The 25,634-nt window shown below is 41.6% G+C and overlaps 1 protein-coding gene across 2 annotated transcripts in view; it reads right to left on the reverse strand.

Annotated features, from left to right (window-relative positions):
- Positions 1-4,829: 4,829 nt before the first annotated feature.
- Positions 4,830-25,634, reverse strand: part of cacng3b (calcium channel, voltage-dependent, gamma subunit 3b) — a 31,504-nt gene continuing 10,699 nt past the window's right edge. For both annotated transcript variants that reach the window (XM_070981210.1, XM_070981208.1), the window contains 3 exons: positions 18,372-18,455; positions 16,115-16,255; positions 4,830-13,823 (listed from right to left, as the gene is read on the reverse strand). In XM_070981210.1, coding sequence (XP_070837311.1) covers positions 13,315-13,823; positions 16,115-16,255; positions 18,372-18,455 — 734 coding nt within the window. In that variant the 3' untranslated portion in view covers positions 4,830-13,314. The remainder of the gene's footprint in view (positions 13,824-16,114; positions 16,256-18,371; positions 18,456-25,634) is intronic.

Genomic DNA, 25,634 nt, shown 5'->3' on the forward strand with positions numbered 1-25,634 from the left:
TCTTAGACAATGTGGCCTCAACAATCCACTAACATCACACGATGAAGGAAAAGTGTGTTTGGTGGAATTTTCTCTTTGGCTTTCCTCTGACTTTTCATCGAGTGCCACCATCAGGTCAACATTTCAATTCGTCCAGTAATTTGGTTTAAGGCCAAATTCCTGCAAAAGTAATGACATTTCTGTCAGCCACAGGTGTACCTTGTGTGCTAATTAGCAGATGTTAGCATGCTAAACTATGATTGTGAAAATGGTAAACATTGTACCTAACTAATATCAGCAGGTTTGGTCATAGGGAGCACATTAGCATGCTGATGTTAGCATTTAGTGTAAAGCATTGCTGCACCTAACTTAACAGACACACTAGCCTTGCTGTAGACACTTGTTATCCTATAAGCAGCTGGCTGGTTGATAAATGAGATTTTCAGCGGGGAGTTTCATGGTAAATTCTGTGCCCCAAGATGTGCATCGACAGTTTAATATGAGTGTAATTTAAGGTAGTATAATATGCATGCTGTAAGCACTGTGGGAAGAGTTATGGAAAGGTTAACAGGTGCTAAAAAGGCAGATTGCTGGAGCAACTTTCACATAAAAATGACTGGTCTTTTTTTAACACCAACATGTTAAATTTCCGGAAAATTATAGAGTGAAGTGTCCTTAAAGCAGTAAAGTTAAGTGTGAAATATATATGTGCATTTGATCTCAAACAACAATTACACAGTGCTCCAAGTACAGCTACACTGACAGATGTTAGAAAGCACGTGCACTCACACATGCACATAGAAAAGGAAACGCACATGCACACATGCTTTCATCAACGTGCAGACAAACGCTGTACAACAAAAGAAACACATGCACACAGACATCAAGGTGTTTGTTGCATGTCTCTAGTGAATGCAAACACTCACTCTCTCTCTCACACACACACATTGGTGGATTGGGTACAACCAAACCTGCAAAGCCCATGCCAGCTCACTTCGCAGAGCACACACCCACAACTCACCCATGGATAGATAGATAGATAGATAGATAGATAGATAGATAGATAGATAGATAGATAGATAGATAGATAGATAGATAGATAGATAGATAGATAGATAGATAGATAGATAGATAGATAATTAGGACATCAAAGCTGACAGCCACTCTCCCTCAGAGCCTCATTCTGTCACAAACAGCTGTTATAGCAACATCCAACTGGGACACAAACACACCCAAACACAGACACACACTGACACTTGTATTTGTGTGAAACACTAGGAGCTCGCCTGGTGCAATTCACAAATGCATGTCACATTGCCAGATGTGTGTGTGTGTGTGTGTGTGTGTGTGTGTGTGTGTGTGTCTTTGAGTCTGAAAATCATAACATCTTAGATATGATTAACTCACTGCAATGACCTTCAGTATTCAGAACAAATTGACTTCTGCATGGATTCCTGTTTTATTTTTAGAGTACATAGAGGTAAGACATTACTGTCTGATACAGCACTATAAAATAATCTGATGTGGGATTCCTGCTGGGAAATGCTCAGTGTCTTTTATGGGCTATTAGCATAAGGGGCCATTTTCTCTTATTGGGCCAATGGAGCTGAAGAAAGCAATTACTACAGTACCATACTGCTCGATAGGAGGGTGGGGTTTCAAAACAGAAAAATGTGGCAGAGGGGAAAAACGGCTAAGAGGATCACAGAGAAGAAAAAAAGCCAGGGCCAGGGTGAAAAGGGGAAAAAGGAAAATGGAAAGATCAAACGTGGGCGATGGTCACAATATCTCTGCGCAACAGAGGAGATGAGCAGCCGGGGAGATTGAGTGACAAAACGGCACATATAAAGACAGTTAAGAGGAACAAAAGCAGAGTGGCAGCCAAGCCCAGTGTGGCAGAGAGTCTCCCATAATCCCGTCATCCACTCTAATCTCTATGACGACGACGCAGAGCTCCATCGCTGACGTCACAGTTATGAATATTCATCAGGTGAATCTGAGCTCTCCACCGAATCCTCCCTTCTCACATTACATACTCGTGTGGTCGTGCTGTTGCACTATATTCTGATAATATACATTAGCAGATCTGAAACGAATCAGGGTACATATATGACATTTAAGCACAACCAAAGTAAAATCACACATTCTGAAGCAAATATCAAAACACATGCTATCATACTGATGATTTTACTATGGGTTCGTGGTGATGCTAGAAAAGAACTAGTTCATACAACATGCTGTCTCACCATGAGGGCTCAAGTGCATTTTACTAACAGACAGTATTTTCTCAGAGGCACTCACAGCACACTTATTTGTGAGTATGGAAAGTGACAGAAGCAATTGTGTGAAGAATGAAAAAGGAGAACTTGGGAGAGAAGCTCTGGTAGAATTTGCTTATGAAACATGCACTGCCTATTCTTGGAAGTGTTTCAACAGCACGTAGGTGTCCTGTGAGTGTTCGGGTCACGGATAAACAACAGGAATGATCGGGTCATGGTGACCTAACACATTTGCAATAACAGGATTACAGGATGTGAACTTAAAGTGAGCCATTGTAATGTTGAGAACGACGACTGGCATCCTCCCAGAGTAAGTGGGTGTTGGTCATGTCAGCAGAAGCCCCGCGTGGGTGTATGCATGTCTGCAAAAGTATATAAACGAAGGGCAGACAAGATATGGGGGGACTTTGCTGTTGAACATCTGGATGTGTGAGCTTTAGCTGTCTGTGCTGCACCTTGTTGTCTGTCATTTCTCTCCACAACATAATTGGCATTGTCGGCAGGATTGAATAAGAGGTCAAGAGGTGACTGTGCTGTGTCTCTGCACAGAGTGACAATATAAGGTAGACGACATTTGATTCTCAGTTTGTAATGTGATTGTGCTGTGTGGTTTTCTGTTTGCTTTTGCCTGTGTGTGAAAGGGCGCCCTGATGTGTGTATGTGTTTGTGTGTGTGTGTGTGTGTGTGTGTGTGTGTGTGTGTGTGTGTGTATTTACTTTGTGTATAAAAGAGAAAAAGAGAAACTTTCCATTATTGCCCATCTTTCTTCTTTCTCTCTCGACCAAGCCTGACTTATTATGCAAAACTGTCATAACAGCCTGTATTATGCCTGAAGTAAAATCTTATTTGACAGTGAAAAATTAAAATACAAATTTCATTGTTTTAATCTTTAAAAATTAACAGAAGATTGGGACCTGCTGAGTGAGAGTTAAGAAATATAATTAAAGTCTGGTTGCTCAATTTTTCGCCGTTTTTAGCTGGTTATTTGAACAACTGACTTCACTTCCAACATCCAGAGCACATTAAAGAGGTTCAGAAAATTTCCAAGGAGTGGGAGACTATAGGACTAGAAACAGCTTGGCCAAAAGAAGGCACATTTGATGTGAATGTGTATGAAAATATGGAGCTTTGAATAACAGACTACAAACCAAATGAGAAGAGTAAGAAAGAAAACAGAATTAGAACTAGAAATAATAAATTTGTTCAAAAGAGAAGGTCAATGCTACAAAAACAAATTAAGAGATGGCCTCAGCGAGCTAAGAAAAAAGAAGGCAAGAACGGAATAATTCAGTCATTTAGGAAGAAAAAATATAGATGACTGTCATAATAATGTCTGAGACAAGAAGACAGAAACAGCTGGATCAAATAAAAGGAGCCAACAGGGCGATAAAGTTTATGATTTCAGATACAGACCAAACATACGGCCCTCGTGTCGAGATGACAGGAACAGAACGACAGACAGAAACAGCTGAACAGAACAAACAGAGTGATGAAACCTATGATCTTAGATACAGATCCACCTGACAGATATACTGATCCTGTTCAGTTTCCAGTTTTGACAAAGGGTTTTTTCATATAGTGGCAAACGCTCGACGTTGTGGGGTTGATCTCTAGACTGCCTGACATTTCAGAGTTTTAAGCTGGACTAGTTACAGCGATCTGGTGTCAGACCTCCTCCCTAGAAGAAAAGGTGAATCCTGATGTCATACAAAAGAAATCTGCAGGTGTAAACTTCTGTATCCGCGTCTGCCAAGATGTTCATTGTCCAGGGTCCTCGCTGTCCAGGCAGCCATCACAGTAAAAACGTTTCAGTCCTTTGAAGGAAACTCAGCTGTTTAATTTGAATTACTCAAAAGGCCTGAACAGGTATCATTTGATCAGCAGCTCCTGCAACACTCTCTGTGAACAGATGCAGACCACATGATGTGGCGCACGGATGCATGAACACTGCACATGAATGATGCAGCACGCTCACGGGGATGCAGGAATACTATCAGATGTGTCATTTTCAATCACAATCTGATCAGAAAAAGTGACAAATAAACAGAGAGCAACCCATACGCACATGTATTTGTATGTGCATGCACGCTCCAGAAACACTCGCAGTCCTCCACATGCTCTCCTCTCTTTATCTCCTCCAAACACCTCAAATCTGGCACATCCTCCAGTCTCCTCATTAACTTTCTCCTCTCTTCAGGCATCTGTGGGGTGGCAGTGGAGATAAGCAGAGGAGTTATCTATCGGACAGCTAAATCAGAACAGTTGACACAGCACAGCTGATACACATCTACTGTGTGTGTGTGCGTGCAGGTGCAGGGAGGACTGTGCACACTATACGAGTATGTTTTCTCATCAATTTATGTTGGTGTGTGGTGTTTCTGATAAAGATCTGATGTGTTGGTTTGTCAAAAAGACCACCAAAATATAGGGTTATCTGTGTGTGTGTGTGTGTGTGTGTGTGTGTGTGTGTGTGTGTGTGTGTGTGTGTGTGTGAGAGAACAGATCACACAGCTACACGTCAAACATTCACATACACACATTCCAATACAAAATGAACTCACCACAGGCACTTTGAAAAGGTGACTCTTTATTTTCTAATTATTATACTGTATATAATATTCTTTCTCTCTAGATATAGGTAATCATATTTATACCATGTAAGTAAAAGTGTGCTTTTATTCACAGCATGTGTCCGTGTCAGACCGCTGTTAGTTGGAGGTTTACATTATAAAGTATACAGTGAAACTGGCTGGCAGGTATGTGTGTGTTTGTGTGTCTGTGTGCCTGTATATGTGTGTGTGTGAGCTGTGTTATACAGTCAGTGTGCCTGTGTATAGAAAGACAAATGTGAGAGCCAGCATGTTTCTGCATGCATGCGTGTGTGTGTGTGTGTGTGTGTGTGTGTGTGTGTGTGTGTGTGTGTGTGTGTGTGTGTGTGTGTGTGTGTGTGTTGAGGACTAAGTATCTCATGATCGGGCTCAGAGGTATGGAGCAGGATTAAAAGCTGCCCATTGACACAGATGTCAAAACAACTGATCAACCTTTAAACACATCACCCATCAGCTACATCTTTTACGTATTGTTAAGTTATGAGCCACGTTTTGGGAGGGACTTTATCCGCTGATGCTACTTCAGGTTCCAGCTGCGCGTTCGTCTGTAGGCTTTCATTCTTCACTTTCACCACAGAGTAATGGCTGGTTGTTATGGACTCTCCTCATCTTCTGAATAATTTGACCTCAAAGCAAACTGCTACAATGCCTGCAAGACAGACACTCCCTGAAAGAAAATAAATAAAAACCTTTTTCCTTTTCGCCAGGTCATTGCTACACGTATAATAAACACAATACTAATAAAATATTCAAGTTTACTTTTACCAATATTCTGCATCTTTTACTTTGACTTTTGCTCCATCTTTGTCAACTGAGAACTACATAATAAATGAAATTGTCACTAACTTCTCCATCTCTTCTCCTGAGTTTATGTTCTGGCATTTGTTTTCTAACAGTCCTTGGGTCAGTTTGAAATGGACAAAGTCAGGTGACAAGCATTTACCACTGAAACTGTTTGGATTTTTCTGTATGCTACTTTAAACAAGAGTATACAGCCATCTAGCAGCTCGGTGAGGCTGCACAGTGATGCTTCAGCATGCTAAAATGCTCACAGTGTCAATGCGAACATCAACATGTTGTCTTTCTAGACATGTTGGCATGCCAGCATTTGTTAATTAGCAGTAAACGCAAAGTGTAGCTAAGGCTAATGTAAATTAGGTTTGCAGGCATTTGGTCATGGACTCAAATATTGGATAAATAAAAACTTTGACCTGATGATGGTGCTAGATAAAAAGTTATGGGATCACCGATATATTACAATTTGTCCTGAGGAAGATGTGAGTGTCTGGGCATAATTTCATGGCAATTCATCCAGCTGTCGAGATATTTCAGTCTGCACCAGTCTGGCCACCATTGTCATCCATATAGCCATGCTGCTATGGCTAAAAACCCTCCAGTCTGTAATTATACCAACATAGTGACTGCTCTGTGCTGCTTTCAGTGGCCTCTGCCTGTTAGCCTGACTCTACCCATTACAACTTGGCTCAGTAGAAAGTGATGGGCAATTTAGTCTCTTTGGGGCATGGCTTCCTCGGATGGGAGCTTGATCTGAGTAGTGATCCAATAGAAGTAGATCACATGTTGGAACTGGTCTGAAAATCTAATGCGACTTTGTTGGCAATATCAATAAAAAATGATCTCAGTAAGAATGTGATCATCTTTTTTCTACTCGTGATTTCACCCATTACTGCTAAACACCTGTTCAGGAAGAAGAAACCTTTAACGTGTACTGTTGCTATACGGCTCATAAGCAATTTATACAAGAGGGAGCCTGAATACACCTGATGCAGAGCGAAACTCTGGGAGCCTGGTGAAACATCCTGCCATTTTGGGCCTTTCATCCTTGGTCAGTCAACCATGGCGGCCTTGGATATGTTCTGCATGTAAACAACACTGCCTGAACGCGGGGCTTGAGGCGAAAACCGTAAAAAGCAGATTTTAATCTCTCTGTACTTCCTGTCAAAATAATACATGTAAAATGCTAATAGCTAAAGGGCTAAAGACTGGCACAAAAAAACAGGAAATTGCTTTAATAGTCTGGAAAACAGGCTTAATAGACGCTGAGGCCAGAATTATTCTAAAATTAATGGCTGCTATTTTAATCATAGGCTCTGTTTAGGGGACTTGTGTTGGAAATCAGCAATTTTCCATGTCCAGAATCTCTCTGTATATTGTCCCACATCAACAACAACCATTTTCTAATTGGTAGAACAAGCGGTACAACCTTTAACTTCACCTGAAAGAGAAAACACAGTCACGAAAAAGCTGCTACAGTATAAAGAAAAACTCATCAACGCGCTGGTTTTACAAGTGAGACCACGCGAGGAGAGTTTTCCCTTTTCTTTGTCTGATTTCAGGAAGCTTGAGAACACGAGGAACAGCTACACCAGGGTGTGCCGATTCAAGACCAGCTGTCATTAGGGATTCGATAGATTATTGTCTATCGCGCTAAGCCCCCTCTGCTGATCCTAAATCAGCCTCACAGGCAGACACGATAAGTCAGGTCTGAACAGCAAATGTGTCAAAATAAATAGTCCAGTCAGACCTTTGAAATAAAAAGTTCCTTCTTCCCACGTAACATAAACTCTGTATTATTTGTTGGTAATACACAACATCCAACAGAAACTGCTGACTCCAAAACAGTCCTTGTGTTTTGTATGGCTGCGTCTGCTGAGAAATGATTGGGGCAGTTAGCTCTAAAACTGATCCCAGCGCAACCGTTACAGGTCGTGGGAATGCAGAGGTTTTACTGGAAGCCCCATGGCTGATCTGGGAGCTGTCTGAAGGCAGGACAGGCAGGCACTGGGTGCATGGGTGAGGAGAGGCTAACTGAACACACACACACACACACACACACACACACACACACACACACACACACACACACACACACACACACACACACACACACACACACACACACGTGAATATTAACACACACAAACATGCAGGCACATAACTCCACCTGTAAGCTCTCCTCACACAGTAACCTTGTACGTGTTAGTGTATGCGTGTGTGTGTGTGTGTGTGTTGTCTGTGTGCGATTGCAAAGTGTAGAGTGCTTATAGCATGTGTTTGTCTCAGAACTATTCCATTAAATTCACATTTCTAAAACAGTTCTTCTGGTCCTCCGTGTTCGATTAGCTGGCTCAGTGTACTTGAAGTTCCATTGAGGAGCGACACATCAGTGACAGAAACAGTTTGTAGTTTTTCTCCCAAAGAAACACGTACAATATTTTTTTTTTTCCAAACATAACACAGTGATTTTTCTTTTAACAGGACACACGTATCCCCACACCACACTGGGCAAAGCTGAAGCTGTGAGTGTGTGTTTCTGTGCATGTTTGTGCATAAAGAAATGTGTGTGTGTGTGTGTGTGTGTGTGTGTGTGTGTGTGTGTTTGTGACCATTAACAAGTGTGTGTTCCTATGTGTTATGTTCTTGTGTTTCTATACTTATGAGAACTTATATCCCACATTATTCTTTGAAAAAAGAAAATAAAAAACTCCTATAAAATAAGAAAATGTTTAAGGGTTTGTTGTAGATTTAAGAGTAAATTTGTACTTAGATATTGATAAGGATGCAAATTTAGTCAATTAGTCAACCGATTGATATTCTCATTGGTCGTTATCTTAATCTGCTAAATATTAAATGAAATTTCGTTGCGATATCATCACTTCATCTCCTTGGGAGCATCACATTGCCTTGATGTGTTAAATTGGTTTCAATTTGAAGTTGCCGGCAGAGCACCTGGACAGAGGACATGTTCATGGACCCACAGTGAAAAGGAAGAAGGTGAGATGTAATTGCATGTGTGTCCCTGTTAAGGTTCATGATTTCGAGATACTTCTCTAATTTGCAATTATGTGTGATTTGATTTCGTTGATCAGGACACACTGGCAGTTATTGGAGTTGCCTCGCTCTACAGTAGGTGTTAAGGAATACACAGAAAAAAAACAAAGAAAAACTACAGGCAGCAGAACGTTTGCCTGTAGTGCACTGGGTCATTCAGTCCTCAGAAGCGTAGAAACCTTACATTGAATGCATGTATGTTTGTGTATTGCACTTTCTCGGTTGAGTGTCCCGCTGAAGCAAGTGACCTCCGGCACCAGTGAGGTGAGGTTAATGTCCACGAGAGATCGTCTGAGCGCTCCACTGTCTCTTTTCCCTCCTCCTGTCAGAGGCTTCAGATGTGATCAAAACAACACAATCTCACAAACCACATCAAAGTAGAAAATGAAACTAGAATAATAGAATATTACAAAGACTACGATCCCTGCTTCCCAACTCTGCTCCCTTCGATCAACCCACCCCCCCATGGTTAATAACTATAATATGTGTCAGAGTTTGTCATCCTCTGCACAGTGGCACCTTTAGAGTAGAATAATTTTTTACTAATAATACAATTATTTGTTGTTGATATCAGAGTATCAAAGCTGTATGGCGGTAAGAAGAGATAGACAGAGGTCTAGTCTCAAAAAGCACCCTGTGCTCTATTGGAGTAAACATCGTTAAACACAGCACAGGCTTATGGGCCCACACACCCTTGTAAGGCGTCTTAAATGTAGCAGTCCAGTATCCCTACGGACTATAGAGATTAGGGTGCCATTTGAGACTCGATTAGAGATACAGCGAATGTTAAGCACTGGAAGCGGATGGATATGGCATGCATGGTTTGAAAGGTCAATGCTGACATGGCTCATGGATGCGGTTCTGAACCTTGACCCCTAACAGACCCTCAGGATCCGAGGGGCCTCTGATGTGCTGAGCTACATAGCTACTACTGCTGAGTCAGTATACTGCAGGAAATCCGATGCAAAAAGAGTACTGAACCTATGATCTATAGCTAACCTGGAGGCCATGACATACAGGAAATAGTTTGAGTAATATTTGGCACCAAGTATGATTAACAATATTTTGCTAATATATGTTTGATCCTTAAGCTAACTCAAATTATTCTTGATTAAAATTATCCTACCTCTGCTTAAGGCAATATTCTTCATCTCTAATTACTTCAGGAAGTCACCCATCTAACCTAAAGTTAGCAAAAAGAAGGAGCTAGAGGCTAACCTGTAGCTAACGTGAGTAGAAGAGTACAGTCTTTGCGTTTTCTCTACCTCAGCTTCTGGTTTTAAAGAAGCATGTTATATCGTTAGTTAGCTATTCAGCTGGTTTAAAAACGTTCCTGTGCAAATGTACTTTGCCTTTCCTTCCGACATACAGTCACACCGTTGAAACGACGTTGCTGCAGCGCTGAGCATAAAAAGCCCTTGTGTGCTCCTGTCCTTTAAAAATTAAAAGCCCTTGCTTTGAGAAAAGCATTTTTTTCCCTTTCACAGCCCATGACAACTGCTGATGTTGTAGTTAGCTTGCAAAATTAATATTTACATGTGGAGGACAGCCAGAGCAAGTCCGTGGTGATACACGTTCGTCCCTTTAAGCTCCCTTTATGGCATAAAAGACAGTGGATGAAACAGCAGCGTCATAAATTAAACAGTATGACTGAGGTTTGAAACATCCTTTATTATCAGGGTCATAACTCTCAAAGTGGTGGTGTGACTGGCGTCAGCTTGGTGTTTCATGTTTAGTTTGTACAAAACAGTGCAATGGTGGCTGAGGGGGTTAAGAAGGAAACAAAAATATGTTTTTTTCCCTCTTTGAGCTCACTTTGTACTCACAGAAAAAAGTTTTGGGGAAATGCTGTTAACGTTTATACTTGTTACTCATGCTCTCTCTCCACAACTCTCCCTTTGTCTGTGTTTTATAGCTATTTTGCCTCCCTCTCACTCTCTCACAGCCCCTCCCCTCGTATGCATGTGTGATCAGGTGTCGTCCAGTGGCGTGATAAATGCTCTGATCTGATGTACTGCACTCAGACTGCACTCTGTAATAAAGTGCGCCCATGTGGGTCTTTGTATGTTTTGTAACAGCCTAGATTTACCTGTTAACTCTTTGAGAGCATTTACATTGGACAGAGGTAGCAATAGATCACCAATTGATGGGAGAAAAAAATCTAAAGCAGAGATAAAGCCTGATAATGTATATTTAGGAATGAACAGTGATCAGTTCCCAGGACTCGTCTTATTCAGTTAGGATGCATGTTTTTAGAAATACAGTTATCTCCCAGTCAATGATGCCAAAGACCTCAGGAACATCTCACAAACTCCGTCAATTAACTTTCTAAAACATCACTGACAATGACTGACTGATCCAGCCTCATTTGCGTCTCTCCTCTTATCTAACACTGTCTTAATCATCCATGGATTCAAGCCCTCTCTCCCTCTTCCCATTCATGAAATAGCCCTTTCCCTCCTTTTCAGTGCCGTCTTACAAAACCAAGGACTCTTCACTGCGGCCGAAGAATCTGCATCAAAGCTACTCTCAATGAATCGTATGCTTCTATGCTTGGCCAGAATTTGGCTATTAATCCAAAATGGTGCCAACACTGAGTGCATCAACTTTGTATCCGGGCATAATCTCAACCACATCTAAGCTCACATCTGCCCAGTGCTTGTTCAATCCACCCATTCAGTGTTTTTCTGTTTGTATGTCAGAGAGCAGGTGAGAGATAAATGAAAAGTGACTGATGTCTGAGGAACGTGTCACAGTAAAAACTGTAACAGGTGTTTGGAATATGAAAGGACCATGACAGTCTGTGCATGTCACAGCCACATGGAGGAGACACGTGGAAGACGTATAGGCTTGTGTGTGTTTGCGCGGATGTATACAGTATGTGCACATGTAAGGGAGATAAAGAGGAGGAGAGGCTGTGAGTGATAGCTGGATGGATAGAGCACAAATCCTCTGCATAATGCATGCATCTAGTTCAGTTCATTTTCAACAGACCATCCACTGCAGAAGAGAGATGTGTACTTTGGACTGAAGTGAGCATTTTCTCAGTTTATTTCTGCAGCTAAGATTTTGACAATTGTTCTGGCAAGAAAAGACAACTTTATGTTAAATTCATCTGAAGATGTTCACCAAGAGGTAGTGGGCAAACAAAAAAAAAGTCCATCTGTGTGTTTAATGTCTTTTTGGCTCTGCCTTAAAGCATATTCACAGCTCAGCGGTCTTCTCTCCACACTACCCTGAACCAGCAACCTCACTAGTCTAAACGAGCGACAGCGACGGAAGACGAGACCGGAAAGAGAAAGAGAGGGTGAGAGGAGGTGTGCAGAGGGTGGCAGTGAGGTGAGTTATGGGGCTACACAGAAAAATGTGGAAGGTGAAAGGTGACGAGTGAAGGCGGACAAATATTTGATCATCTCTCTAAGTTTCAGGTGAAAAAATAAATTGAGAGATGACTCGTGTGGCTGGAAACAGGGGTAAAAGGAAGCACCAATGATCTAACTTTACCGTCTAAAAGAGATTCATTAGTTTTGTTGAGTCACACCTTTTTCCCCCCTTAACAGCTGATCTGTAGTCAGTGTACTTCAAAAACCACAATGCATGTTTAACAACTGACCTGGGATCAGAGAGATGGGGGTAAATATGAGCAGGAATGAGCTCAATTCAGTTTCAGTTCAGTAAGTTATGAAGTGAGCCTTCCCATGATTCAATCAATCAATCAATCAATCAATCAATCAATCAATCAATCAATCAATCAATCAATCAATCAATCAATCAATCAATCAATCAATCAATCGATGTGAAGGAGTATATATACAATATGTATAGAAAATAATAACGAGTGCCACAAATGTACTGCCATTAAACGGACAAACTGTGTCTTCAATCTCTATTTTGAATCCAGCTGAACTGAAAATGAATCAGTCCCGATCCTGAGGTGTTAACTTCCACACTTTTACAGAACATCGTGATCAGAGAGACAGCTGGAGCTCTAAGTCTGTTCCCTGCACTAATCCAACTGCTGCTATCCGAAAAGGTCAGGAGGACAGAGGTCAAAGGTCAAAGATCACACAGAGTCTCTCACCTCTCTCCTCTTCTCCTTTAGTTCACATTATTTTCTTTCTTTCTTTCTTTCTTTCTTTCTTTCTTTCTTTCTTTCTTTCTTTCTTTCTTTCTTTCTTTTTTTTTGGAGAAGTTGCCCTAAACAGCAAAACCACTTCGGATATGATTTCAAACTTGGGTCGATCCCTTTCTTCCACCTTGAAAAAAACAGAAAGTCAATTTATGAGCATAAATTGAGTGTGCCTTCCTGTGTAAGGAGTTACAGGTCTAACTACAGTGATATGTGGTAAACTGGGGTTAGGAACAACTTCTCCATCAAAACCAACCCTACTACACACGCTGAAACGACGCTCTCACAGGGCTCAGGATTCACAGTTCAAAGGCTAAAAGTTCACAGTTCACAGTCAAAGTTTATCAAACCCCTTGTCCCACCCCATAACCCCATTTGTCCCCTGCTTCTGTTTGCGCTCCCCCTATATTTCTCATAATCCTTCTCTTTGATACTCTGATTGGGCGATATCTGCAGCCAGCACCTCTCAGACGGGCGTGGTCCTGCGGTTGGGGTCCTTGCTGTAGTCTTTAGTGAGCGTGCTGCTCTGGAGGAACTCCCTCTCTGAGTTGAGCAGCCCGCCCATGCCGCCAGCTTTGGTGCCGGCGTTGCCTGCCTCGCGTGGGTTCAGCGTGTACATAGGCATCTCGGAGGCGGCGGGCCCCGTGTAGCCACCTTTCCCCAGCGGGGAGGCGTCGCGGCTGGGGGCCTCGGAAGAACGCACGCTGGAGCGACGCCGGAAGCGGTAGCGGTAGGAGGGGATGCGGCTGAAAGCGGACTTTTTGATGAGCTCGGTGCGGGACTTGGCCCGTAGCTTGCGGTGCTTCTCGATGAACATGTGCACGGCCAACACGCCCACCATTTCTGCCATGATGAAGGAGAGGGCGCCAAAGTAGAAGGACCAGCCATAGGAGTAGGACTTTTTGCTGTCGCTCTGGCCTGGGTCACCCGAGTTGGCTGAGATATAGACAATAATTCCTATGATGTTACTGAGCCCTGAAAGGGAAGGAAAGAAAGAGAAGATAGTAAGAGACGGGAGTGGAAAACGTTTGAGTGTGGCCCATTCATCCAGACAAAAACAAAACAAGAACAACGCACTACGTAAAAACTGTAAGAGACAGAGATTGGTTAGTAAATGAAAACAAAACACAGGAAAATATACAGTTAATGCACGAGAATCTATATAATCTGTGCGTTTGTGGCCATGCTAGCATGGATGCTCACAATGACAATGCTAATGTTCAGTTAGCATAATGTTCAACATATTCAACATCTTAATTTTGCATATTAGCAACTAATGTCATCAGTTTTGCAGGTATTTGGTCATAAACCAAAGGTCTATTAAAATTCCTCCAGAGGGGGGACATGGACGTCTGACTGGCATTGCAAGCCCCCCGTGCTATGCTACTACTGTAGCTGAAAATCAAGATATGATGGCAGATTAGTGAGAGTAAAAGTGAATGAAAATTTGTGAACGAAAAAACGTGGAGAGAAATGAGTGGAGAGGAGGAGGAGTGACGGGGCCACAGCCAAATGAAAAAAAGCAAATAACGATAGGAGAGCATCAGAGAGAGGGAGTGGAGCTTGATAGAAACGTTGGAGAGTCATTGCACACAGCTGGGCTCTCTTATTCCATATCATTAGTCCAGAATACAGTGCTCATGCAGTGTGGTGGAACGCACAGAATGGGGACAATTAGCCAGCTGTAATTAACCAGAATCAGCCCCACAGTATTGTGGTAAATAATTACCAATTTGGCTCCATGAATTCACTACAAAACCCAATGGGACCCTACACATCCCACTAAACAGCAATTACAACCATTTGTGTGTGTGTGTCAGGGACAAGAGCGCAAGTGTGTGTGTGCTTGGGAGAGACTGTGTCAGCATCCACGTGATAGATTGTGTGTGTGAGGATGTATGTTGGGTTTATGCTCCCACACCCTCACGGTGCATCACAGCGGCATCGTGGTATTCTTGCTGATTGATTAATCAGCTGCTGTGCCCGATTTCCACACTCCGGCTTCTCACACAGGCCCGTCCGTGTGCTTTAGATGCCTGACGGGCTTCTTCGACAAATATTTGAGCGCTTTGTATCTCCTCCGCTTAAAGTGGTGCCACAGTAACACAACTGCACACACTCACAGATGCGCACACTCTTTGAAATGCAGCAGGCATCCTTGTCTTCAAATTCCTCGAGATCAGACATATTTGGCCGGTGCTGCAGCTAAGATGGCTGCTATGTTGTGTTTAGCAGTGTTGTCATGGAGATGAACATTGGGACACTTCCAACAGCTGCTCCTCATGTACTAAGAACAACCACATACAAAGTCTGTAGTCTCCATTTGAAGTGTAGAAAAAGATTACAGCAGGCTCATTATTGGATTTTAGTGTTTTGTTATTTATCAATACTTTAAATATCAAAAAGTGAAAATCACATTGTATCAAAATTTGGCTCTTTTTTAATCTTTGAGAGATTTTTGTGGGGTTTTTTTCAGCCTTTTCTGTTAACAGCAGGATATTCAGAGCTGTTTTTCCTCCAGAGGCAACAAGAAACACCACAACTTTATGATGTGAGGGAACAAACAAATGGGGGAGAAAATCAGTTTCAACAGATCTGCTGCTTTCAAAAATGTAAACTATTTCATTTGAAGTCTGAAAACCAAAACAAACAAACAAAAAATCTCCTCCAAGATCTATTGTGTGACTAAAGTCCTCATATTTAAACTATCAGTGCTCTTTGCTTACATGCTTCCTGTGGGGAAATCAGGACATGCAGGGGTAAACATGATAGGAAAATCAGGGAGAAAAAGGACACAATACAAAACATTTAATCAGCGACATTAAAATCAGTACAATATGGATATAAAACATGTCGAGCCAAGAAGGTAAAAATTCAAAGTGCCAAACAAGTGATCAATAGAAAATGAGGGTTCTTTTTGGAGTAAGAACCCAAAAAAATCAAGATTGAGCAGCAGCTATTCAGCTCAATCCTGGAAGCCTCAGTATGACTTTACCTCTTAGGGACAAATATTATGTGGATTTTCCTCCTAAACAACTCTGCAGTGAGGTCAACATGAGTCAAGATGAGTCCTTTAACGCAGAACAGCACCTTCCTGCTCCAAAGGTCGGACTTACTTTGCGTACACTGGAGCCCTTATGATTGACAGCTCTTGTACCTTCACTCTAACAACACACACACACACACACACACACACACACACACACACACACACACACACACACACACACACACACACACACACACACACACACGCGGAGACTAACCTGCAGAGACAAAGAAGATTCCTGCACTGAGGATGACGTTGTGTCGGCTCCGGTAAAACTCACTGGCGGCCACACAGAGCCCCCCCAGGAACAGCAGACCCACGCTCATGATGGGGAAGATACTGGAGGCACGCACTGCACCTGTACGCCCACACACGAAGAAGACAGAGTGGCAACACATTTCTAACTGAAAGGTACGAACATTTTGTGCTGTGTAAAGATATAAAACACACACACTCACACACACATTTACAATATTTGTGGAAAGAAATAAAAAAGAGAAAACACAGCAACAGTATTGGTATTGTAGCCTTCATTCCTTCTATTGAGGAGGACCAAAACTAATTGGACAAATTAACATGAACTGCTCAGACTGTGTATAAAACAGTCATCAGGCTCTCCAACAGCCAGTACCTCCATGTAATAGTCACTGTTTCATTTCAGATGCACTCTGCTGGAGGATGGAGCGAAACCTATGGAAAATGTACCACTTTGAACACTCACACATACACACACACGGGCCAGTGTGCTGCTACATGCTTGACTGGGTCTGAATCCAGAACATGTTAAAGCATTCAGAGGCCATGCTTGAGAGAGAGAGAGAGAGAGAGAGAGAGAGAGAGGGAAAAGATGGACAAAAACCAAGACAGATGGAGAGCCGCACTGACACATATGCAAGGCAAAAATAATGAATAGCAGAGATGAGGAAAACGAAAGCGAGGCTGCAGTAGGAGTGAAATATTTGTCAGCACCCCATATGTGTCCATGGTGTGATACCATATTGAAGGATATTTGCAAACAGCTTGTCATGCAGAACTGAGCCGTGTCGTATTTTTCGATGTTGTGCTCTCATACCTCACAGGCGTATCATAACAAAAAACAATTGCAATCATCCTGTGAGTAACGTCTTTGCATTTGTGCTCCAGTGCGTCACTCTGTTTTAGTTGCACTTCAGTCTTCTGCTTTCCAAAACATTTCAAGCATGACTGACATTTGCGGTGGCCAGTGGCGTTGCATGGCTGAGCGCGTAAGCCCCGCCCCTGTGGCCCACACCCCTGGGCTGTATGAAATGCCGGTCACTAGGTCCCTTCTCCCCATTGGCTGGCCAGCTCTGAGGCCTGTGATCTAATTGGCTGCCTCTGGGGATGTTGCTCTGTGTTCAGTGGAGCAATGAGAAAGAAGCACAAGCTGAATCCATTTTCCCTGTTTTTGTTGTTGTTGCTGTTTTCTCGCTCCGTCCATCTTTACTCTGTTTACTGTGGGAGAAAGAACAGGCAGAGCCCCCTCCTCTCTGTTTTCCATTAAACCATCCTCTATCTATATCTGTGGCTGCATCCTGATTTACCTCTGTCAGATTACTCTTTCTGGAAATAACAAAGTGTTCCCTCCTCTCCCCTTCGTCATTTTCTCATCCTGCCAATGCTTTTCTTTGCATTTTTCTCATGTGTTTGTAGATAAAAACCCCGCCATCTGTTTACATCTCTTGTTCTCTCCATTATACCCCCTCTGTTCATCTATCTCCTCCCGCTTGTTTTCTGTAACTTCTATTCATGCCTGCCAGACAGTGTTATGTGAGATAGTTCTCTCACATCTTCAGCTATTTCCTCTGTGCTGGATGCACACAACTCAGTCTGTGCATAAAAGACCGTTTGTCTGCTCTACTGTAAGCTGCAAAGGTTAGCATGTCTGGCTAACTATCTACTGGAGTAAAATGAACTGACTACATTAGTTTGTGGGGTTGCAATTTATGTTTAATGTAGGTCTTGGTCACAGCTACCTAAGGTAATATTAGCATCTTTCTGCCCTCCTCTTTATTAGGCAGGACAGACCACATGTTGAAAGTCTTTATTTCTCTATATATTAAATGAGATACATGTCATACTGTCAGTTTAATGCATCATGACTGTTGCCTTGTGTGTATTACTACAATGGGACAGCTTTTTCTCTTTATTCCAGATATTCTCAAAATCAAGGTTGGAACCTGATGTGATCATTCGATAGGAAAAGTCGGACTCTGCTGTATTCTCATGGTTGTAATGTTTTTTATGTTAACAAAATAGTGAATGGAACTAACAGCAAATTGCCATTTTCGGGATTCTTTTGATGAAAGGTTGTTCACAGGTTTGAGGTTACAGGAACTCTGGAAAATAAAAATGGCCAGTGGCCACTAAAAGCTGAGGCTGATGTGAATATCACAGAGTCTGTATGAACGTATGTGTACGCACACTCCTCATGCTTGCGTTCGTATCAGACTTACGGAGGAGGTATTCAGCAGCATCTGCTTCATAGTCGGCGTCCTCTGGGAAGTGATCAATCTTCTTACACACACCTCTGAACGTTCCTGCAGAGGAGAAGCACACGTCAGTTCAAGCCTTTTTTGCTCCAAGAGAGAAAATTAAATAGCGTTTGTTTTACTTAAAAAAAAGCATGCACACATACACACACACACACACACTCTGGATTTGTAGTGGTCATGCTAAATGCAGAGAGGTGAAGTCTTGAAATTTGATAATTCAACATGGTCACAGGTATGAAGTTAATTTTACTGTTGCACAAATTTTAAAAAGCATTAGTTAAATGCCTAAAATGCTAAATTGTTCTGATGTTATGTTAGTAGCCACTAGCCCTGTCAGCATCAGGTACCAGTATCTACACAGAGACATTAATATGTGGTTACGGTTAGCACAAACTTAGAATCAGTCAGTTTTGATTAAACTATTAATCATTTAGTCATGAAAATGTCCATAATAATAGTAAGAAAACACAGGTATTGGAGCTGGATTGTTGGTTTTAAATATTTTTTTTGTCAATAATCAATCAACGTCTTGATTGTGCTGCATCAAATCACATTTTCAGGAGAGTGAACATAAGTAATCATGTACATGAATATACTGTACATCAAAAGCAGAAGAACCAGCGGAGAGAGAAAGAGATGACAGATGATACAGGACAGAGCTGTAGCCTTCAGGGTGTGTGTGGAAAACACCAATGAAAAGCCTTATCGCGCGCGCACGCACACACAATTACCACTCTAATACAAAAACACACACTAAAATACAGACATCAACCAAGCTCATTAAACTGACACATGCACACTATCAATCATGCATGTGAGTAAAAGCCTTTATATCGTGTATGTCGGTTGGTATGCATGTGTGTGTGTGTATCTGTGTGTGCGTGTGTTTGCATGTTTGTGATGTATTGACTAGGATGCAGTCTCCTACAAGCGTGCCATGTGTCGGGCAGAGAGTGACTCATCCTCCTCAGTACACACACATGTACGCGCACGCACACACACACACACACACACACACACACACACACACACACACACACACACACACACACACACAGCATCCCTTACGTGTGTGCATGTGGACGTGTGTTTGTGTGTGTGTGTGTGTGTGTGTGTGTGTGTGTGTGTGTGTGTGTGTGTACACTCCATGTAGCTTAATTCCCACCCATCATTCAGTCCCATTCACACATGGTCAACACCACAGGGGATATGAGAGAAGGGGGGGGGGCTGGGGGCTGAGGAGGGATGAAGGGGAAGAGGAGAGAAAGCAAGATGAAGGAGGATGAAGAGAGAGGAAGTGGCGGTTGAAAGCGGTTTGGTGGTAAAACGACACGGTAGAATTAGAGAGAAATGGGAGGATAGAGGCTGCCGATGAACAACGAACGACTCGACCTAATTGCTTATTTGCATATGAAGAGGTTCTTTCCAGTACCCACACTCAGAAAATCATTCATAAATTGATTCATGCAGCTCATGCAGTCAGGGATGGTGACTAACCTCTGACTGAGATCCTGACTGAGGAAAAAGGCATTTATCCAGTGTTTGATATCTATATTTAATAAAGTAATAATCTGTAAAACGTTCATATGAACCAAAGTCTGTTTTGCAATGTTCTTACATTCAACAAATACACACAAGCACATGACGCAGTATCATGTTTACACACCGTCTTTACACTGTAATCCTCATCTTTTCATTCTGTCATTCATGGGTTTCTGCTTGTTTGGTTGAAAATGTTGGTGCACAAAGGAAATGCTCATCAGAAACCCACATGATTTCAAAATGGATGGTATGCACTGACTTACATCTGTGCCTGCTCTATCTCTCCATTCTCAGTCCTGCTCAGAGGTGATCCCTCCTGTGTGAGCAGCACGAGTTTTTGTGTCTCCAGACCACATACTACAAACTGACTGGAGGAAAACCACACTCAAAAATTGAACCAGCAACTACTTTGAGAAATGATGAATCATTTGGGGTATTTCTGGTACAGCCTGTCCAATCTGAATAATTCCTGGTTTCCTTAATTGTCCATGACAGTAAACTCTTTGGGTTTTGGAGTGTTTGTTGGATTGAAGTTGCGAGAACTTGTGAGGCCATTTTTCATAATTCTCTGACATTTTATGGACCACACAAATAATAAATCAATCAAGAAGATAATCAACAATTTCATCATAATGAAAATAATCATGAGCTGCAGCCTTAAACCACACAGATAATATCACTAATTGAGGATTATTAAAAAATAAGCCTGAGAGCCAGTCAGCCAAAACCAACAATGTGTCCGCTCCTGAAGAGTGAGAGTGAGTGAGTATATTTTTAAAGAGGCTATGTACTTTCATTTTTTGAGTAATTTCCCCAAAGTACTTACTAAAATGAGTAAATATAGTGTTTTTATTGGGACTATTTACAGCTCAGGATTAATACATATTGTACTGGTGAGTATTTATGGCAACAGAATGGTACTTGTGGACTAACTACAGTGCTCATGTTCATCTTAATAGTAAAATATGTCAGCCAATGCAACAGTGTGGCTCACTGATGAGTTTTAAATAGTATTTGGGCGCTATGTAGCTCTGTGGTGCAGAGGAATGAGACATCAGGCTTTAGCTTTAGACAACACTTGTTAGTAAGGTCAATTCATTGTGGGTTTCAGCCTTTTCGTGGGATTTGCTGATAATAAAAAAAATGGAGTACTGCTTTCTTTATTGTTTAATGTGGTCTGGTTTAAGTGGAGTCACATAAAGTATTTGTAGCATTGGCTGTTCCTGCTGGATGCATGAAGGTGTAAAGCATCATCAGTCAGAGCTCAGCCTCGTGTCTGTCGGCCCGCAAATTTATTCTACCTCATGCCTTTTAATGTATCGAACCATCCTGATGTATAGAGCACCAAACGGCCTCATGCAATGAAATGCCAGTGAAGCGACGCACACGCACACACACACACACACACACACACACACACACACACACACACTGACATACACATGCCCCCCGCCCCCCCAACACACGCAGGGAGAGTCATTAAGACCGTTGTGTTGGACCTCCAGGTCAGCATGTTCATCATGATAGTGTGTGAGTAACAAACAGCGCACAGGGACTCTTTAAAACAATAAGACACACACATACACACACACACACAACACACACACATGGATGGTGTGAAGGAAAGAGAGAGATAGATGGCTGCTTCTATTTGTCTCTCAGTGGGATGCCATCACACTATTACTTTCTAGAAATCAAAGATGGTCTGCTAAAAATAACCAGGAACACACACACACATGCACACGCACACACACACACACACACACACACACACACACACACACACACACACACACACACGGAGGCAGTGTATATGGAGCTATGTAGCCTAAAGTATAAACTGAAATACTGTAGCTTTACTGTCAAAAGGACAAGCACATGGAGCCAACTCCAATTAAAGCTTGAAAATAAAAACTTAAATAATGTAAAAACAAGGCAACAGTTTGTATGTTGCACCACAAAAGCCACTGATCTGACCCATGTTCAGATTTGAAAAACAAAACAAAAAAACCTTCACTAAAGCAGTGGAAAAAACAAAATAATCACCTCATGTCCGAATCATTTTGGTATTTTCAGTTTCTCACTGTCAGTTCATTCACCCTTGAAAACAAGCAATAAAAACGTTGCAGCCCTTCTGTTCAGCAGAGCATCGGCTGGAGGTCAGAGCAGGAGAAGTGCACGTGTTTCTTTAATGAACTTATCTGATCCCATTGTAAGTGTTTAATAGATTTCTGGAGCTCACATCCACACAGTTTATTTTCCTGTCATTTGAATTTACCAAGGCACAAAATGTGTATTAATCCGCACCTGAAAATAGTCCCCAATGAATGCACTGTTTACGGCTGTTTGATTATTTAGCCTTACAAATTAAAGTATAGCCCTGTGATCGACTGGCGACTGGTTCAGGGTGTACCCCGCCTCTCGCCCATTGACAGCTGGGGATAGGCTCCAGCCCCCACGCAACCCCAAAAAGGGATCGTTGGGTATAGAAAATGGATGGATGGATGGATGGATGGATGGATGGATGGATGGATGGATGGATGGAAATTAAAGTATATACTTTTTTTTAAGGAATTACATCTTCAGTAGGAACAAATGGTTTTGTGAGACAGACTAACCCAAAACACTGGCTTTGGTCTTTTTAACAGATTTGCTGTCAAAAATCCAGAATATCAAGCATAATCTTGAATGTATTTTCTTGTTTGCCATTGTGTGAAGTAGTATTATCACCGTGCCTCCACCAAAGAGGTTATGTTTGTCCGGTTTGTTCTTCTGTCCCTTATGAGTGTAATTCAAATATTCTTACATTGTTCACTGATCTTAATGAAAATTGGTTGGAAGTTGGGTCACAGCTGAAGAAACTGGTCAATCATTTTTGGTGCAGATTCAGGATGTTTTCAAGGACTTTAACATCAATGGGGTTCTTGGAACTTTTCTGATGAAATACTGCACCTTAAAATTTCCATGACTGTCCAGTACTGTCTGTATTTTGATACAGCTCTGGATACAGATGCATATTCATGTCTAAAAATGATTAAAATAACAAATTTATTGGATTGCCCAGCTTTGGCTGAGACATTTTTGACATGTGGACTGGACATGTGAACATCCTTACACCTATAAAATACGACTACACACCTTCTGAATTCATGTTTCTCTCCTTCACCAAACTAAGATGAGCTGAACTGCCTTGTTAACTCATCATAAAATACACTTAACTCAAACTCAGCAGGCACAAAATAAAACTCACCAAAACTGTCTTGCTTAGTCGTTCCAAAAATCACCAGCTCTGGTTTGGTTGAAATAGACCCTTAATTAACCCTGTGAAAATATTCTGGCTCTCCACACCATTTTCCTCGCTGCCACTCTCCCTCGTTCTGCAGAGGCAGACCATTAAATTACCAAAACGAAATGACAAAAAAAAACAACCCCAAAACAAAACAAAAAGGTGATACTCAGTCGCTGATTACCGAAATATCCGTCCAATCGGCCAGCGTTGGTGGGTGTACATGTGTCACATGCAGCATTCCCTCAGCCCACACTGAGGTTTTGGAGGGCTACCTCCAAATGCTGTATCAGTGAGTGAGTCAGGAGCTGTCACATAAGCTTATGTCAAGTGTCACAACCAGTCTATGATCTCATCAAAGAGAAACCATTGCAACACACACAATATGAATATGCACATGAATATGCATCACACAGATTGGCTTGAAAAGGTGCATATATTTCCTTTTAGGAATCAACAAGCTTTCAACAAACTGTTGGACTGATTTATTCCTCCACCTGACTTTTGTTCTTTCCTGTGTAGTTTTGTCTTACTTTCAACCTTCTGTCTATTACATCAACATCTCCATTTTCCTTGCTTATGTCGCTTTCACCTTCTCAGCCTGCTGTCCTTTCCCTTTCTCCCTCTTGCTCTCTCTCTCTCCATGTCTCCCAGCCAGTGTGTTGTGTGAATGAATGTTAATTCAGATTGATTATGCTATAAACCTCAACTTCAATGATATTAGCCCTCCAGGTTGCAATGGCTTATTTGAATATCACTAAGCTTTTTGGCTCAGGACAAAACCTCCAGAGTAGACAGAGGAAGGCAGAAACAGAGAAAATCCACTGAAACCTCTCAGAGTTATTCTAATGTCAGTATATGTCTTTCACTCAATGTCAACATTACACAAAAGCTTCAACAAAACAATATGAAATTACATTTATCAAATGGGGTGATGAAGCAGCAACCTTGCTTAATATAAAACAAATGGTAATACCTAATCTGCATCATAACACTCTGATGACTAATGGAGAATGGCAAGGATGTGGCTTATACAGCTAAATCCATTGCAAGGCACTCAAGCAGATGGTAAAAATAAGGAGCCATCAATACATATGGGCTGAACATAATAAACATAATAATAAAGCAATAATAATAACAACAACAACAACAACAACAACAACAACAACAATAATAATAATAATAATAATCATAATAATAATAATAATAATAATAATAATAATAATAAAATCCTACTGTCTTATCAACACAATACTTGTTGCTGCCCTCTTATTGCAATGATTACGGCCCTTTCCCCAAGACTTCAGCAAACAACCATCTCACTCATGCTAAAGGACTAGTGCTGTTCCTAATGGCCACTTTTAGTGTTAAATGTGCACAGTAGAATTCTGGGGAAATTATAACAGCATTTGATTGCACACTGGATTAAGATCTTATTGTTTATACTAATATAACGTAACTCAGCAGTTACATTTACAGTGTGGAACTGGACAAAGTTGCCTGTTTCTTATCTAACCACTGCGATCGAGCCACTAGCTCTTCATAGTGAGCTGCATATAGAAGGAATAATGAGGTGGTACAGAAGGTAAGGTTTTGCAGTATGTAGATGATATTATTCTTTATATATAAGAACCTTCTTCCTCTCTGTTGCTCATGCTACTTACTGCTTAGATTCCATCACAAGGTAAACTTTGCAGTCTAAAATAACGTCACAGTGTTTTTGGATGCATTGTTCATAGATTCGTATTATTAAAAAGGTGGAAAAAAAGGTCTTTGGAGAAATATCAGAAATAATCTTCTTGGTCTCAGCTGGCTGGAGGGGCATGTCGTGTCTGCATTTGATTGACAGCAGCTGGCAGGCTGCCAGAGAGTTGATGTTGCACAATAGCGAGTGAGAGAGTAAACAAACTGAAACTGGGGCCTGGGCTCTGCCATGGGCTGACAGCATGCTGTTAATGATACTGAAGAGTAAGAACCACCAGCAGCATTTAAACGAACCACATAGAGATTTGCAGGAACATTCATGCTTTTGAATATTCTGCAGCTTAGCAGCTAATTAGCGATGTACCTTTTGCCAGTGAATGTTTGTTCCGTCATTCGTTGAACAAGCTATGGCACAGGACAAGACGTGTGTTCATGGTGATGATTGACCGCTGATGTTCAAATTAATGCAAAACTCGGGGGAGCCATCATGAAACTATAAAATCTAAATATAAAATACTCATTTTCCCTTGCGTTTTCAAAATTTTCAAAGTTTCAAAGTTTTGAAGTGATTTACAGAACATACATGTACGCTGTAGCAGACAAAGACTAACGTTCGGTTCTGTTTGTGTCAAGTCCACACACAGATTTACCCTTTCACTCATACAAATACTGATGAACTTGAGCAGTCACAC

Source organism: Chaetodon trifascialis, chromosome 15, assembly GCF_039877785.1.
Source record: "Chaetodon trifascialis isolate fChaTrf1 chromosome 15, fChaTrf1.hap1, whole genome shotgun sequence".
Classification (NCBI taxonomy): Eukaryota; Metazoa; Chordata; class Actinopteri; order Chaetodontiformes; family Chaetodontidae; genus Chaetodon; species Chaetodon trifascialis.